We start from the raw sequence: 19,804 nt of genomic DNA, 5'->3' as shown, positions 1-19,804 counted from the left end.
GTTTTGATATTAAAATTTCCTCCAGATCCGCTAGATAATCCTACGCATGCTTTACATCCGCAATTCCCTTTCCGATCTACGGGAAAAAAAGTAATACAAGAACAATCACCTGTGGTGTGACTAAAGTCACATAATAATATTTCACAAGTTAATGTATTCTTACTATCCACAGAGCGAGTTTTTAAATGATTTTTTTTTCTCCTACTCATTATCCATATATAATCTCCAAGCAATCACTGATTGCGAGCACTGCGAAGGCCAATTGATATTAATTCTTGGCAGTGTTTAGTATGTTTTATTGCCGATAGATTTGGCGTGTGAAAAAAAGGCAAATACAATAAAGTTTAAACGAAAAATCACGTAACGGGCGTTGTATGGTGAACGGGCCGACTCTGGGTCCGTTTCGTCCCACGCTGGGGCGGTAAGTAAGAGCGGGAGGACACGAGCTAGCTCCCTTGCGAAAGCCCCGTATAGTACTAACTTTATCTAAACACCGCTCCCATGATTTCTCAGCCGTCGAGACTTTGCTAGATAAGTCTCCTCGTTTTATTCTTATTTTATTGTCGTTGTTATAGTTAAAGCTGCCTTTGTGGTAGTCGTAGATTGTTGTTAGTATTATTGAATTGTTATTATTCAGGGTCATTGAAATAATAATTACTACAATTACGATTGCCGATCCAAAATGTAGCAAAATAATTGCATCTCCATGACAAATACGCGTGAGCGTTGACAATTATTCCATTTAAGTAGAAAATAGTCGTGGGACTCGGGCAATTAACCATCAACCAGGCTAAATGTAATGACATTACCTGGCAAATTTGGTAAACAATAATTACAACATTTTTATTGTTAATAATTCGAAATATGCAGCGTGCGGCTAAAAGAAGAAAAAAATTTTTTAATCTTTGAAGCGCTAAAATTTGAATTTTGGCGCCAAATAAAAATTTAAAAATTTAGTTCACTTTTTAGCCGCCAGAGGCACTGAAACTCGAACTTATCCCGGCGCGGCAATACAGCTGCTCAGAGCTTTAGAGCACGCCTCAGAATACACCCGTTTATTAAGTAGTACTCATCATTCGGATCATTGTTTATAATTTATACCAAAGCAATTAAAATCATTATGATATTTGGCAATAACTATTTTCCCTTTTTATTTTCGTCATTCAATAAATTTCAATTGAATGATTATCAAAGCAAGTTGTAGCAATATTATAATTAACAATAAGGATTCACGGAGTGATTTGAAAGCAGTAATTAACGTTTAGTTTAACTGAATAAAACCCGCCAGAATGATAAGCAGCAACCGTCACGCGTCAAAAAATTCTAATAAAAATCTAAAATCAAAGCAATACAACAATAAAATTATTAAAGAGAGTTAAATTGAAATATAATTAAGAAACAACGTAAAATAATATCGTAAGTATCGTAACCCCGTTTGACACAATATAATCGATCAATCTACCGGTTTTTAAAAGTGTTTATTTATATTTATTGTTCTTTTTATTCTATTTCTTAGATGATCTGGCTAGTGATCAAGTCACTCACTTGGAACATGAATAGATAAGATTGAACAACAGCTACGGGAACTCTAAAAATGAAGTAATAACAAGAAATAATCTAAAGCTACCACTTATTATCATTTCCTCTCTGGAGCTCCTGCCTGAGAATCCACTCACCGTTTCGATGGTTAGATTTACCTGAGAGCAATCGTCAAGGTAAAAAGAAAGGTTACTACATCTTAGGTAATGTGTGCAGTGGCCAGTTATTATACCACGACAAAACACGTATTATATATTTTACATACGACATTAACATTACGTATTGTGTGTTGGTCGCTGTGAGAGTTTTATTTTGCCGAGGACTACGTAGTCTCACAGGATTCTATTTTACACTAGCATATTCTTGACACAGCAATCTGCTCTGAAAAATATGTGTAATTGAGTGTAGATCTGTTCAATGGACATCCGGTTATAAATTTATACACACTGGATACTATAAATTAACGCTAATTCATAGCTGATAATTTAGACAACCGCTTGTGCGGTTACTTAGCTCAGTCGTTGATAAAGGGGTTGAAAATGGCTGACTGTTAGTAGTAGTAGGCTTAACCGAGATAATGCTCTCAGGCTGTCTCGCGCTGAAGGTACTCGTACTCCTTTATCCAGCAAAAGTAAAAGCGCAATGATTTAAAAGTTCACCGAGTACTTACCAAGTATCAATGAACATTAAATGCGTATCAGAAATAACGTCTCAAGAGCTATTCAACAATTTAAACCGAGTAGAGGGCTTTTAATACACCGCTTTGTGCGTGAACCGGGGCATAATAAATTACCCGGACGCTAACAGAGAATATATTCTGCGTGCATTAATCTCTCTATTTCCGTCTCTTTTTTTTTTCCTCTCGACTTATCTCTCCGTCTCTTCAGTATCTTTTACTTTTTGTTGTTAATTTCCTCTTACTCTGGACTCTGGTAAATTCCAAATAAAAGGCATGTGATTGATTTATAAATTAAAGATTTAGTTTTAATTGAGTCCAGTCTAAAATACCGTCCAGTCATCATGATCAGTCTTTAGTCTACACTATTATGTGTAATGGGTGTGTTTATAAATTTATATATTTATATTATATACATCGATGTCGTAAATCTATTATTTGGAATGTATCAAATTATTCAAATAAGTCTACACAAGCTTTCGATATATTAATTATTCAGATATTTGAGCCATCTCTCGATTTCTAACGCACGCCGGGAAGAATTATGCAAGGGACACCAGTAACTTGCGTGCCTCGCTTTACTTACCCAGTACGTTTTATACACAGAAACCTACTCTGCTATCCAATAAAATGGATTTTATAAAATATTAAAGTCGTAAGTGTTATAGCGATAAATTATTTTAGCAGGTGCAGTACCGAGGCGTAACGTAAAACTCTTCTTCTCGCTTTCGGTTTCGTGAGATGCCTATAACTAATCCATGCCCCCGATAATATTAATTACTCTATCTTCTATCCACGTGGTTGTAAGTTGTTTCTTTAAATGCTGGGAATTAAATATTTTTATTGTTTTTTTGTTTTTTTTTTTTTAACTCTGATAGACATATTAAGGCTTGTCGATCAGGATTCGTACGTTCAATCTTTCAAATCAACACCACTGTCAATAAACAAAATTACTCTTGCTGTAATGTTACATGAGCTGTTGTAATTTATAAATCTATAAGTAAATCAATGTCGGTTTTTAAAATTTATCTGTATCGAGATTTATCAAAAGAGTACTGAGAGTCCTCGGGGCGTTTAATATTTCATTTTTCGAGCAGCAAACAATGCTGCTATATCTGTCGAGCAATTAATCTCAATCTGATAGTTGTAATAGTAATAATAAAGAAAAAAAAAAACAACAATGAAAATGAAATAAATAACTTTAATACATAATAATAATTTGCTGAGAAGGTTATGCCTTTTTAATGCAATACCAACTTGTCAATCCAACAACGGTTTGGTTATACAATAATAAGATTAAAATCAAATAGCTTTTGATACACTTTTGATTATTATTTATAAATTCATTTCATTGTATAATTAAATAGAGTGAGTGACTGCCGAAAAAAAAATGAAACGGGTTGGCCATGAAATTCTATAACTCTTATAAGTTGCTACTCATAACTATAATTACAATCACGCCGAAATTGAAAAATAAAAATAAAAGGAGAAAGGTGTTGAAAATAAAACGGATTTAAGATCAGGCGGAGGTGGAGATGGTGATAGAGGTAGAGGCTCTAATAAAATCCAAGTGGGGTTTGGTTGTCTGAGGAAGGAGCTGAAGATAGTTATGGTGGTGGCAATTGTACTCAGTGCGTTGATATCCCCTTACATTACTCTTAACACTCCCTTCTTAGTCGGTTATACATATAACGATAGATAGAAAGGTGAGTTATACCTTATAGCGTACTAATACCACAGCAGAGACTGAATACAGAGTAAACCGCGAGTTAAGACAGTCAGGATTGGGATATAGGAGGTATCGAGTAAGGTATACACGAGATACACACTCAGTCACCTTTCTCTACTCGTGACTGAAGCATATGTTTTGCGACCGTCAATGGCGCTGTCTCGTGGCTCTAAACGGCGCACCGACTTACCTCAGCTCTAAACTAAAAGCAGTAGCAACACCTTTTTAGCAGTCAGACGGGACTGCATTATCTCGTCGACACGTCAACCTACATTTATATAAACACAGATCCAATACCTATTACAATATATCTTCATCCATTTATTATTGTTACAAGTTTTTTTTTTTTTTTTTGTAATAAGTATAATAATAAAATTATCTCATGAACAATCGGACTATTATCGCGTGTTTAGTGTTCAGTGAAATATTATTTGTATAAATTTAACTTTTTATTTGTTCCCGCGGATTAAATCTCTCGCGAAACTGATTTTTAGTTTCACCTGAATTTCACGTGAGATTTTTTTATGACGAGTGTCGCGACTTTTAGAAAACTTATTGCAAATTTTTGATAATAATAATAATTTATTTTTTACTTGTTGGTTGACAGAGAATAAATAAATTAGATTGTGGATTGAAAATTAGAAGATAATAAAAGTCAAGATGTTACTGGTGAGCAGTCTTCTTCTGATATTGGCGGCTGTATCCAGAGTGGGTGAGTGGTGAAAACATTATACATGATCCTTGACACATATATTTACTTTTCCATCAACACAACAAACTATTGAGTTTTAACATGTGTTTATGTATTTATTTATTTATTCATTTTATTGCTGACTGACTGATTGCCTTAGAAAAATTTCTAACGCTAATTTATTAACACCAAGTTTCAGTAGACACATAATTTATAATCATAACCGGTTTGCCGACTGCATTTTACGCGACTTTACTTTAAATGTAAAATGTCATTTTAATTTTAATGAAAATTTTATTTATTAGCGAGGTAATAAATAGTCTAGCTTTATCTTAAGTTATATCTCATGCACGTATGCAGCAAAAAGGAGTAAAGGGACCAAACGCCGGGAGAATGCTAAGAAAATGTCAGTTTACGTAATCGCGAGCGTTGGATAACCGGTATCAGCTCTTAAATTTGAACTATCTAATCATTAATCCTGCAGGGTTGCCTCGGGCCTACCCTCGGGGTTGCTTAGATCCTATGATCATTTTTTGTTTGTTATTGGTGCAAGTATTTTTAAAATTTAATAAACTAGAACCTCGGGAGGTTGGAGAAAATTTCCAGTTCGTCGATACAAAAAATACGTGAGAAAATCATGAGATTGTTTTTATTGTTGTAAATGAAATAATTAATTAGTGTTCAATGACTCAATTTAGCTAATTGATTGTGTAAGACAATTATATCAGAAATATATTTGCATTGAGCTCATTTGAAAGGTCAGTAAAAAAGAGTTTTTACACAATTAATTGATTGTAATTCTAAGAAGATACTCATTCTCATTCTCATTACCAGGCCAGGTTATTGCGTCGTGATATTTTAGTCTATAAATGGTCATTACCATATATGATTATGCTTTAAATTATTGCTTTTTATTTTTGCTTACAAATATTAAAATTTGTTTTTAAGTTAATCTTTTGAAATCAAAGTCCCAAAATTATTTAGAAAAAATTTCTTTTTAAGTTTTATAAGGAAACTATTTTAAAAATCATTCTAAAGGTTTTTAACCAATGAAATTGTTAAATAATTATTAAAATTATATTTTTCAAAGATCAGATTATTGAAAAGAATTTTCAAAAAAATTTCTATCGTTTTTATTAGTTAAAAAATATATTTTAAAGGTCATAATTTTTAAAAGATTTAATTAAAGACAAAATAAAAGAAATTTATTGCAATAATTTAAAAATTTGAAATAAAAAAAAGCAACAACCTAATATACTTCCATTTACAATATATCAAACAAATAACCATTAAACTACTTTAAAATTTCATTAGATTCACATTACAACATGTATCTTAAATACGTCATTGAACCGCTCAAACGTGGGATAATTCGCTTACTCATGTAGAAATTACCCGTAGAAATTAGTAAGCATAATAGAATAGAGAGAGAGAGAAAATTTTATATTCGCTATCCAAAAGTGTTTTGTATTCAGCGCTCGGCTTCTGTTTCGCTCGATTGTTCTTATTACTTCTCTTAAACTAAACTTTTGCAATCACGAGGCTTTATTCGAGCCTTCTATACTAGCTACCGGGGGAATTAAAAAGCGACACCCTTACGAAATTTGTTCTCAAAAGTGTAACACTTCCGTTAGACTTAAAAAAAAAATCAATAAAAAATGGAGAGATTTATTAATTATTAATATTAGTTATTACTCTTTCTATAATCACATACATATTTATAAATTAATAGATAAAATATAGACTAGTCGACTTTTTGCTCTTAATTTTGTGATAATTTATTTAATTTTATACGACAAGTCTTGTCACGATAAACTACTGTACTACACATAATTACTCTTTTTACTCGGAAATTATTTTACCGGAAGAATAATTTATTTATTTCTATTTAATGTATAATATAAAATAATATAACATATGTACCTGTAATAAATACTATTTATAATATCGCGTAAGAACATCCAATGTTATTCTCAATAAAATATAATAGCTTCGCGTTTACTTACTGTTAAGCAGGTATACTACATACCCATGCAAACTATTATTACTAAACAAATAATAAATTGAATTATATTTATATTCCAAGTACTTACTCAAACGTAAAATATAGATTTAACTCCCGATATCATTGTTTACCTTTTAAATAAACTTTTCACAATTTCCTCCAAATTCAAAATTTTAAACTCCGCAATTTTATGACTGCATAATTATACCCCCTTAAAAAATTTTTCCGTCAACTCACTGCATTGCAGTATTTATAAATTAAAGCATTATAACAGAAATGAGAAAGTGAAAAAAATATAAAATTAAAACAATTGACATTCTTTCCGAGATGGACAAAGGACAATTCTGTTACACCTTGTCATTATCCCAATGAGTTTAATGTTTAATGTCTTAACATAACTCTTGCAGAGTATAACATTATAATATTACTATTATTATTGTTATTGTTCATTCACTCTTGTTCTTCAACATTATCATTATTATTATTATCATCATTACTCTTGACTTTTGAGAAATAACCCTTTTACACCGATCTATTATTATCGTTATTTTATAATTATAAAACACAATTACACTATATGACCTCGATACTGAAAGTTACTTTAAAAGTCTTTTTTTTTTTATAATATTTATGCCTATTATCATTTATCAGACGGGATAGCTCTGTTAATTTTTAAGAACAGAAGATAAACAACCGAGTTGTCAGATAATTATTTTGAGGCACGTGCCAAGCTCAGTGATTTATTGCTTTAAAAAAAAAAAAAAAAAAAAAAAAAGAAAAAAAAAAATAGATAAAACTACACAAGGCAGTAATACATTTTTTTCGTGACTTTCATCTGGACAACGAAGTCTTAGGGTGACCTCGAAGAGGAGCTTTTATCGCTCCTTTTCCCTTCTACCTTCTATTCACATTATCGTGCCGCTTATTGGGTAGTCCGTAAATTCTAGAGTCAAGGTACGCGTGCTTTTAATTTTTTTTATTATTTATGGTATATATCGTTCGCCTGTTCTTCTGTTGTTTTGTAGCTGTAGCTGTTGTTGTTGTTGTACATCTGAATCTAAAAAAGAATGAACGCGAGGAACATATCGTGATGTCTATGTGCTATGTGGAATTCTTGGTGCAATGTAGTTATTTCTTTTATTCTCCATCTTGGTCTTGGTCTTTGTCTCAGGTCTGAGTCTTTGCTCGGTTCTCCATCTGATCTTGTTTTACTACACCTCACTAGCATACCCGGGCTTGTACATCCAGCCTCGACAAGTAAAGTTGAGTCTGATGGTTGAGTCTGCACAGCCAATACGAGATTCCCCTTGGTGATAGTTATAAGCGTTCCGGCTGTACTCGCGCAATCGTGGCCTATGAAATATACGAGCAGTTGAGTCGTTCAGAAAGGAGTTCTTATATATATATATATATATATATATATATATATATATATAGCATATATATATATATATATATATATATATATATATATATAAATGTACGTATAGCATATAAGAATATATTGTGTATTAGCGAGTATTGTGTACAGATATCGAGGGGCGGAGATTAAGTATGCACCAAGGAGTATACTATAACATATAGCATACGTATTGCTATAATAAATAAATAAATATAAAAGGAGGATAGGACTGAGAATGTTTAAGAACTGGTTTGCCTAGGTGAGGTGAGGTGTTATTGCATTGTTTGCTTATAAGACGCAATCAATCATTTGCAATGCATTCTACACCCTGACATCATTAAGTTCTCCAACAATTTTCCTTTTTTAAGTTTTATTTTTTCAAATTTTATTTCTAATGAAGAATTTATTCTGTTAAAAAAAAATTTTTTTAGTTTAAAAATTTTCTTTTTGATTTAAACGTTGGAAATAATTTTTAAGAGAAAAAATCTTTAACCAAATTAATTTTTTTTTACAAGTATGAGAAGACTTAAAAATTTAATTTATTCCTTTTATTAATTATAAAAGATGCGAATATCTTGTCGAAGGATAAAAAAGAATGAATTATGTCGAACAAAAGAGTTACGTAAAAACAAGTTATAAAAAATTTTAATCAATGGTTTAATAATAAATAAATAATAAATTATTAATAAATAAGATAAATAATTTATGGGCTAAGCGAAAAAATTAGCATCCCTGTATTAATAATAAATCTCAGGTGATCGGGTGTCTATAGAAAGGAAAAAAGCTCGTGGAATTCATCCACAGCACAAGATCCTGTAACACGGACTTGGTGGTCTGTGGAGGAGTGAAACACGTCAACGGGCGTGGGTGGCAAGCCCAAAGAACTTGAACCTCCTATTTTATTATCAGAGTTTGATGTTCAAGCAGTATTATTACACTGGTGTAAATTCTACGGATAAATAATTGAATAATAAAAAATAGCCACGGTTATCTCACAAAAAATCAATTTTTTATTATAATAAACAGCTAGAAAATGAAAATAATTTTTTTATGTGAAGTAAGAATTGATTAATCAAACTTCAATCAATGTTGGTCATATGTCATAATAATTTCATAAAAAATACCGGTCTCACACAAATGATCCATTAGTCACACTAATGACTTTTCAAACTCAACTGAAATTATTGTAACCAAAAAATATAAACATCCAAGTATAATTTATCAATAAAATGCAAATCAACAATTAATATGATAATATGTAACTGAACTTTAGATCTAACTTTTAACTTTAAACTTTAAATCGTATATTTATTTAATAAACCCACAGTCAATTATGTCAGTTATGTCAGTGTCTTGAAAAAACATCTTAAAAGGCTTTCATTGATAGAGATTAAATTAAAAAATAAGAATCTTATTATTATCTCCACATGAATAAACTTTTTAAACCATCACAAGCACGTGGCTTTCATATAATAAGTCAATAGCTCCGGGCGAAAACCTTTTCTATAAATTAACTCCCCACGTCTTGAAATTTCCGGCATAATTAATATCGACGTGTATCAAAATCTTGTCTACAATTTATTTTTATATTGATTCAAAATTATTCACTATCAGTCATAAGTAATAATTTATCAATTATCAATTTAAATAAATAAATAAATTTATAATTTATTACACATTGCACATATTCAAAACATAGCGAAATAATATTGTTATCTAACAACAATTATACCAACACAATGGATAGTGGATTATAAAGGATAATGGCGGTCTTGGGCAACCAAAAAAGTTGCTTAATATTTAGATAAATATTTTAGCATATCAACAATCGTATCTAAGATTTAATTTTATTAACTTTATTTTATTTACATTATTATAACTTTTAACTTAACAAGACTATTTAATTAAAATTTATTATTATGAAAAAAGCTATTGACTTTTAATGAGTCACGTTCTAGTTAATTTAGTGGATAGTCCGGTTGACATTACCTTCGACAATATTCGAAAGTGTGATATTTAATCTTAAATAATTATTTAGATTTATAAATACATACTTTTGAAGTAAACATAGTAAATAATAAACAGTAAATGAAAAAGTGTCTGGTATGATATGATGAAATCCATCGAATGCTGCGAGGAAAGTTCAATCGTTGTAAAAAATTACACTCATCCCATCTTATTGGTCTGCAATTTTCCGTAGCAAACCAACTTACTTACTTACTTACTTCTATATTTATATATCTACTCAGACAAGCAATTGGTAATTAGTGTCGGTTGATCAGAGCCTCGCAATAATGCTGTCGACTTGCAAAATAAAATTCAAAAAATTTATAAACGAGCATTTACGATATTATTATATTTTCTTTGATGCCAAGAGGTCGGACAAGAGGAAATACTGAATCGAGATTATGGGATACTATCCCAACAGATACAGAAGTATGTTATGATGTTAAGAACAACTATATTTATTTATATGTGTGTAGTTGAAGACGGTGAGGTATTTTATAATGTACTGCTGAGCTAAGTGTGGCCTATTGCATCAGATCAGAGAAATTTGAGCCATGTGGATGTGTATGAAGTCTGAGGAATAATATTTATTGAGATAATAAAAAATATTGACATTAAATTATAAACTTTCTTTATCATCATGATTATGATTTAAACCCTCAAAGGTCGCTATTGTTAATTAACGATCAAAAATTGATAATCATTCGCAGTTTTCTAGGTATATTGCTTCTTAGTGTCTAATTATATTAGTTTTCAGTAGCTTGAGTAAAAAGTAATAGACTATTAACAACTTGATAATCGGTGTTTTGCAATTCGCGTATATGGCAGTAATAGCAATATAATAATAAAATTCTATTATTATTGTATTATTCTCGTAAAATAATTATTATATACTTTTAAAATTGCGTATTAAAGGCCTACCATATCGGCGGATTTATTACTCACGATCGACCGTTTGAATTTAAAGCGTAAACGCGTAGCTGGGATCCAAACACTTGCTTAATCCAATAGCGTTTTTATAAATGATAAAAAAAGTAAAAAATACTTTCTCTAACAAAAAAATACTTTCTATCAGTCAATGACGGGATTTTTTGCCACCCGAATATATCGACGCTACTAATTCGCCGGTTCTACCGGTTTAAAAACTACAAAAATAAAATAAGAGTATATCGTATTCAACCTATGGAAATTATTTTCCGTTTCGTCCCTAAAACTCAGCCTGGCGCCAGCCAAAAACAATTTAATCCCAAATTTAATGTCTTTAAAAAGTGATAAATAAAATAAAGTGTACACTTTTACACGATTTAGAAACCCGAATTCCTTTTCTACAGAACGTCTTCTGATGGGCTATTGGTTTCTAGCCTTAACCCGGCTACTATTTTTTATTATACCAAAAGTCACTGTTATAAACAACTCACGAAGAATAATAATAATTGTAGAACCAGTGGAATAAATATCGTTTTTTTATCGCCATAAAAAAAGTATAGTGTCCCTCATGTTGTTTTTAATGGTGATTATTATTGTTATTATGGCATATTTCGGGGCATTGCTTAAGCCAAAACTTTCGCTCTTTTATTCGAGTTAACTTGAAAGTAACATATTAACCTTTATTATATCCCGTGGTCTGTGTTTTTATCCGAAAATAAAACGCGCGTCCTCGAGGAGGTCGCAAACATTTTTATTCCTCTCTACTCAATAAAGTGAACCCGGACCTTCCCTCTTTCAAATCCGGGAGTCCAAGGACCATGATCTCCACAAACTTGATACATGCTCGGTGAAAAATATATAACATAATAATGAAAGTATCCAACCTAAACGACCTTCTGACAATCCTTACACTCTTTTTCATTATATATATTTAGATTTATATTGAGCTTTCATTCTCGCAACAAATCGATTGGAAATCCGCCGGAAAGTTACTCGCGTTGAATGGACAATTACCCGAATAAAAAGGGCGTGATTAAATACTAACATTATACGTTTATTATTGTCGTGGAATATAAATAAACTAAAGTTAATAAAAAAAAAAATTAAACTAAACTGTTGATTGAATCTCGCGTGAAAAACCTTGATCAATTCTGCCGTGGGATCGATCAGAGCCACACTCCCACGGCAATTCGAGATTTCTCGAACCTTATAGAGTATCATACGTCACTTACACTATATATCTATATATTATATTATATTATATTTATACACGCATACACTAGCCAGCGAAAATACAACCTGTCGGGAAAGGTGAATTACGTCAATTTTCCAAGCGTCACGTTTTAACCAGCTGATATATATATTTTATATCTATATGTGTGTGTATATGTGTATATATAAAATAATACTTATCTATTATACATTCCGGTAAATTTATTTTATTATTTCTTCTTTATATACTACATCGTACATTGTATAAACATTTACAATGTAAACGATCCGTAATACAACACAAAGTACATTTCATTATTTCGCATGATATATTTTAATTTTATTAGAATTTTTTTATGCAATCAATTGCAATTCTGTTGCAAGTTATGGATTAATTATATATTGAAATAACTTGATAGTTCTTATTAATTGTTATGCATCCTGCGTTATGGTTATGATGCATTTTTTTAAAGTTTATTTATTGTAAAAAACAATGCGCTGAGATTTTTCATTAATAAAATTTTCTATTCTCAGGATTATCGACAACAATGAAATGCTCGTGACATAATAACGGTAATTTTAGAGAAACTGATCGATTTATAATGCAATACTGTAAGCTATTCGTTATTGTGGATTGTACATATAAACTCTCAGCCTATTATATTACATTTGCTGTAAACTAGCTTTGTTATTATTTTATTATATTACGGAGACTAAGATGTAAGATCAGTTATAAGGATTTTATTATTTATAAATATAAATTTCTGTCCGACAGAGCAAATTTTAATGGCCACTTTGAGATACAGATACTACGTGTATATATAGACTCGGGATAGTAATGTATAAGAATACTTTATACGCTGCATGCTGATGGGAGATACTGGGCATTAAAACGGGTGTTCGTAGGCGCGAACGCCGTGTTCGGTGATATCCTTTAAGATTTCACGCGTTTGCTGAGAACTTGCAGGACATTATCGTCGCCGAGTTGTCTTTCAGCTTTTATTTTCGAATAATAATTTTTTTTTTCTTGTAAAAGAGAATGGAAAAAGAGTATGGGTTTTTCTTTCATTATAAATTTTTGTCGCGGCATAAAGACAAATTATTTTTTATTGGTAGTCAACGTCGGAATTCACTGTCAAGCTTAAGCTAATCGTTTCGATGGCTCCGGGTCATCTACCTCATCAATGTTTTATTTTTATTTTTATTTATAAACTTGTAAAGTTTAATGTTAGATTGTGATAAATAAATTTGAATAAAGTAAACTTTAGAATATCTAACTTCAAGTTGTTTAGCTTAAAGGTAAACTCTTTTTTTAATTGAAGTGAAATTTTCTTAGAAGAAAATCTTTAAGTGCTGGTTTACATAAATGCGTTCTCGGTACGCACTACTCGAATGATAATACTGAAATTACGGTTAAAGGATAAGAGATATGAGAAAATTGATGGTGACCTTTTTTGTAGGAAATTAAATTTTCTATAGAAAAAATCTTTTATAATTTTTTCATATTTTCAATATTTTACCTACAATTTTTATTTTAAACTTAATTAATTTTTATAGCTCTGAAATGAAAAAAAAAAAAAAAGTTTTTTTTCAATTTTGTTTAATAAGAAAAAAATGAAAAATAATTTGGAGTTTGCTAATAAAGATCTAAGTATGGATATAATTTAAATGAACAATTTAAATGCTCTCACATTATAGCAATATCTAAACGAGTGAATACGTCTATTGGTCACGAGTACACTTATAATACATTAACGCACGGCCGGCGTACTTTCTAGAGCGCGACCGAACTCTTACGGGTACGTAGTTTTGGTGAAAATCCCGGCGGAATCGAAAGTGAATTATAATCTCGATCGGGATTGTATATTATATGCACTCCATATACCATCTACCTCTTCTTTGCATTTCCCTTTCCTTTTCTAAAGGAAGCATATTACGCTCCGGCTTTTAGTAAATAAAGCAAAAAAAAATCTACTTATAATCTTAACTTTTATTCGAGAAAAGAATATCCATGCATCCGCACCGGTCGCCGGTACCCGTGAGAATGATCGTAAACTTTATTTATGCATCTGCATTAACGTCCGAAATGCAACACAGTAAATAACTTATTTTTCATCTAAACGTTCAAATATTTCTCTTTCATTTTTATGAATATTTTTAAACTATATATATTGCAAATAATGACATGCATTTATTATTATTTATTGGCTGTCGTTAAATTATAACCGACTAATTAGATGAGTCGAAGGAAACATTTTAAGCAAATGATACTAATTTTTTTTTCAACAAATAAATCATTGTTAAAATTTTAGAAGTATTTTTTTTCATAATAATTTGTGTTAAAAAAAAAAATTAGTTGATGAAAAAATGCATGTGTAATATATTAAAAAGAAACAACAAGTGCAAATCTTTATTTAAAATTAATTTTAATAAAAATATTAGAAAATTAATTAGACCGGTTCCGGCTATCCGAAAAATTTAATAATCGTTAGTGCAGGGACATAAAATTCACATGTTATTCTGCTCGTATGTTTTCCGGAGTAGTAAAACAAGCAGACATTGGACTTTCTATATGTAGTATAGACCTCGGCCTCTAGTAATATAATTTTCTTGAAGGTATATACAATCTGCATTGGGTGGAGGAAACACCGCAGAATTGAAAGTAAAATACACCCAATATATGTACTTGAGTGCAACGCACTTGCGTGTTATATATTATGTCTCGTGTACGATCGGGAATCGTGTACACAGCACACATAATGTAATATAATGTACATATAAGTGAAGGATAGTTCTTGCCTGATCGAGTTTCACGTAAATATTTAAATAAGTATAATAACTAACATATTACAGGTTACAGATTTAAAAGTAGTTCCATTTGATAACTGACCAAGGTTCTCTAAAGGGCGGCCACCCAAATATCCGGGTGTCCTCGTCTCTTTGAATTACTCTCGCCCTTGAGGTTGATGATATATTGGATCGATCTTAAATTATTTCTTCCAATTAATCATGAAATGCGTATTAGAATCATCAACTAATTAACATTTTATATATTCATTAGCTTTAAATCTTGAGAAATTGAATTGAAAAGTCGGTTTTTGGTTTTAAGATCTCGACGCTTCCTTGTCTTAACTTAAGATCTGAGACAAGATATAAATCTTTCGAAACTTGTATAGTTTTCAACAAGTTTTTATACGAGCATTAAGTATTAGATTGTTATTATCAGGAAACTATGAACTATGATTGAAAATATTTGTTCGAAATGACAAGTACGAGACGAGAATGCGACACATAACGGAATTGATATCTGGATCCGGTCGATTTGCGCAATTCAACGAGTAATAATATCACAAGATAGAGTTAGATTCATTAGTCGGTCTGAGATAAGAATAAAAGTTTGAGTGGGTATTTACGGGTCAATCGATCATAGTACTTTCCGAGAGAGACAGCGATAGGAAGAATGGGAATGAGAATGAGAATGAAATAATAATCATAACGATTTATTATGGTTAGTTGGATTTGTGGGAATTAATCTAGTGTGAAGAAATAAATGAACAAAGGATTGTAACAAAACAAAAGTCGTCAAATGTGATTTGATAATACTCATGATTAATATAAAAGTATTATGTTATGATTTTCAATCTATTTTGATAATTATAACTTATAACTTTCTCATGATTCAATTGTATTGCTAAATTTTATTTCTTAATTTATTAACATTTTTTTACTGATATGTATTAAGAATTAGATAATTAGAAAATTAATATTTAAATATAAAGTTCATAGAAGTAATTAGTTTTTTTTTTATAAAATTTTTTTTGTGACTAATAATTAGTCATTTTTAATTATTTACGATGCTTTTGAAAAATTATATCCTTCTATTAATTTTCTTGATGAGTAATTATTTTTTTTTTTTAAGAATAATACTCTGTCATTAACCTGAGATTAATGTTTCAATGAATAAAATTTTTACCGCTCAAACCAAAATAATTTTGTTCAATAGAAAACAAAATTTCCATTTATTTATACCCAAATATCTCTTTGAATTTATTGAAGTAATTAAAAAAAAAAATTCTATAAATCAAATACTTTCCCACGTTTTTATTAGATTTTTTTTTTTATTTGAATATCAATAGCTTTTTTATGGAGAATCTTTTATATATTTTTTATCAATGAGAATAAAAATTACTTTTAAATAACAACTTAAATTTTTACTCAAATTTTCTAGTATATTTCTTTCAAATACTAAACATTCCAATCATTTAAAAATGGTAAGATACGAATAATAAATTATTTTAAAAAATAAAATGAACATTTTCGAAACTTTTAAACGACTATTTAAAAAAAATGTAAAAATAACAATAGTACCAATAACAGCGAATTTAAAATCACTGTAGTGTAAAGAAATAAATAAAAATACCAAAGAATATTAAGGTAAAAATAAAATAAATATCTCAGAATAGAAATTACGCAATCAAACTATTTATATTTATAGTGATAGATTTAGTTTTGACAATAACAGTTATGCCTTAAGAGGTAAAAAGCCGAGTTAAATAATCAAACCCTGGAATCTCTAGTATTTATATATTATTTTAAGTTGTGTTTACAATATATATAACGAGCGGTACGTGATTGAAGTAAAATGATCGAGGTCTGCACAAAATAAATAACATAACCACACCCGGGAGGTACATGCACATAACAGATAAAGAGATATTATATGTTTATTTCGATACACGGGTTAGCCGTTGCATTAATATTGAGCCCTCCCGTTGCGATTTTAATTAACTAATGAACCTCGTTGTATCTCCATTTAAAATAAATCTACTATTGCTTTTATTTAGCTATTTTTATCCGCGTTATTATTCATCTTGTTACTTATCATCATCATTATTATTATTATTATTATTATTATTATTATTATTATTAATATAACTCTAACTCATTATTGTTATTATTACATAATGATAAAAATGCTCTTCCAATTTATAGTTAATTAGCGAGCATTAAATAAAAATATTTTCCATTTAATTTTTAATTAATAAGTTTTAAACGTAGCTCAGTTATTTATATAAATTACAAATTACACTTTTATACAGATAATTAATCGGCATTTTAAAAATAATAAGTGATTTAATGATTAGATAATTTAATAATTTACTTTAGACGAGCGATTATTTTTTATGAACTTTTCGTAATATTACTTGAACTATATCTCCTGCGACCTTCAGGCCTTCACACTATTCGAAAGCTTAGGCGTTGAGTTAAGCCATTATTATATTTTAATGCTTATACTTACTTACTTACTTACTAATAATTATGAATATTATTGTTTCATAATAAAATGAAATTATGGATTATGGTGAATGAATAAAGACTTTGACTAAATTATTTTAGCAATAACAACAAATTACAAAATAAAGTATAACGAAAACGATATTAGTCTAACAATGGTCAGAACTAACAAACATGGAGAAAAACTAAACAACGATGTAACTTCACGCCTCGTGTACACATGGATGCTCATAGACCGAGAAGCTGGCCTCTTTGCATACATTTATTGTTTACGGTATGGTATCACCGTCATGCCTCGTTAAAACTCTCAACAAGGTAATGTTGAGCTGAATCTTAGACCGCTAAGGAGGTTCCAATGCTGCCCATAGTTAAAAAACTATTAAATAATATAAATTCTAACGAAAAATTATGATTCTATAGAAGTTTTAATTTATTTATACTGTCACCAAGTTTTAACTGATCTACGGTGTGAATTTTAGAAAATTTCCATTTAATTTTAAAAAATAATATTTATTTATGAATTAAATAGAAAAAATTTGAAACACATTTCTTATTTAACGATTTTTAAAAAGAAATCAAAAAAATTACACAGAAAAAACAAATTTTTTGCGCCAAGGAAATTTTAAGGAAGACAAGTTATTTTGGAGAAGAAGAAATTTTCTTGACTCAAGAAAATTTTCTTGGCTCAAGAAACTATGACTTCAATCAAAAAATTTTCTATCTTCCTTAATATTTTCTTGAGCCAAGAAAATTTACACTCCAGTCAAGAATTTTTTTTTTTTCAGTATACAATATTTTTCTTTTTTAATTTAGAGACAAGGTAGTGTTTGCGCCAAACACACCTCAAACGCATGGGTGTGCACTGAATTGATGCGAGCGAATTTTTTCTTTTTAAATAATAATAATTCAATGTAAAAAAAATATTTCAACAGTTGTTATGATACGAGTTAATTTATTGCACTATGATAAACAAACATCTATTTAATTTGACGACGCGAGGCTGGAACTGGGACCTCCTACTGGAAAAACAAAGGCAAAAGTAAGGTATATTTATCTGCATACACAATAATAGTCATTCATAGGCTCAGAAAATTAACGATTTAACGCTAGTATGTAGAAACCGTAATGGTAGTTGCGATCACGGGCGATAGTTGTAACTTATAGTTATAATATTCGCAACTCCTCCCACAAGTGTAGGGGCGCGTTGACGTAAATAAGACAAGAGTTCACTTTTATATGCATATAAACGATATACATACATACTAACAGTTGTATTGTCTTATAAAAAGGTTAGATACAACCTCGGGATTGCGGCACACCCCAGTCTAAGAGCGCGAAAAGTGAAAAAAATTCTTTGGCTTTTTCTTGCTTCTGAAGCGTTCGCCAACGCGTACCACGGTCTCTTTTTATTCCCACCATTTAAAATCCATGACATACGAACTCACAATAATAATGATATTGATAATAACAATATAATAAATATATAATGTATAATGTGTACTTTTATTTGATGGGAGATTTATGGGCGGCTATTACACAAACTTCTGATACAACGGATTTGAGTCTAGTCTCAGTCTATTATTCATTAACGTTCACTGATTGCCGATCGCTGTTAAATATTTTTAATTAATTTTATAGCACATCAATTACTCGAACGCTCTGCTGACGCTTAAGCTGAATCCGGGTAAATTGGTTGACCTGCTTTTTAACAAATCAACACTTTGGGTCTAACTGCCCGTTTCTTGACTTTTATTAATATATTATTATTTCTTGTTTTGTATCTCATCAGAGCTCTGACGCAATAGTGTCTTTAATAATACATGCTCGTGTAATTGAAACAAAAGACAGGTTGGTCACGCGAATTTAAACTTGTACATTCTTGACAACTTGTCGAGTGACTTAACTCTGTACTGAGAGAGGATGAAAAGTAATAACTCTATTTCACGGTGATGATCCTGTCGTCTTACATTTCAACAAATTTCTCCCTTTTTATACTTTGTAACAATAATATTTAATTGTTATTATTTTTACTTGTCATAAATACCATTTATTACTATAAAAATTAATTGTTATTTTATTTTAATAACTTTTAAATTTCTTTAGTGAAAACATAAATTTTTTACTTTAAATCTTGTATAGTTTCGCGACTAACAATTAATTTATGATAGTTAACTCTCCTTACATTATTTTAATACGACCATCAAAGTATAAATATTACCTGATATAATATTTATCCATCATAAACCAGTAATTGTTTGCTGTTGATACTTTTTCGAAACTCCTAAGATTACTCGCGTGACGCTTTTGATATTTCTGATAGA

General features: G+C 30.0%; 1 protein-coding gene across 4 annotated transcripts in view; it reads left to right on the top strand.

Moving 5' to 3' along the window:
- The first annotated feature begins 1,516 nt into the window (after positions 1 to 1,516).
- LOC123275071 (mucin-12) overlaps positions 1,517 to 19,804 on the top strand; it is a 48,182-nt gene continuing 29,894 nt past the window's right edge. For 2 of the 4 annotated variants that reach the window (XM_044742974.1, XM_044742971.1), the window contains exon 1: positions 4,038 to 4,656. In XM_044742974.1, coding sequence (XP_044598909.1) covers positions 4,605 to 4,656 — 52 coding nt within the window. In that variant the 5' untranslated portion in view covers positions 4,038 to 4,604. Of the gene's footprint in view, positions 1,716 to 4,036; positions 4,657 to 19,804 lie in introns of those variants that run through there. The other 2 variants (XM_044742972.1, XM_044742973.1) reach the window with 2 other exon arrangements.

Source organism: Cotesia glomerata, linkage group LG1, assembly GCF_020080835.1.
Source record: "Cotesia glomerata isolate CgM1 linkage group LG1, MPM_Cglom_v2.3, whole genome shotgun sequence".
Lineage (NCBI taxonomy): Eukaryota > Metazoa > Arthropoda > Insecta > Hymenoptera > Braconidae > Cotesia > Cotesia glomerata.
The sequence above is the reverse complement of the archived record's forward strand: the minus strand, read 5'-3'. Positions and strand labels throughout refer to the sequence as shown.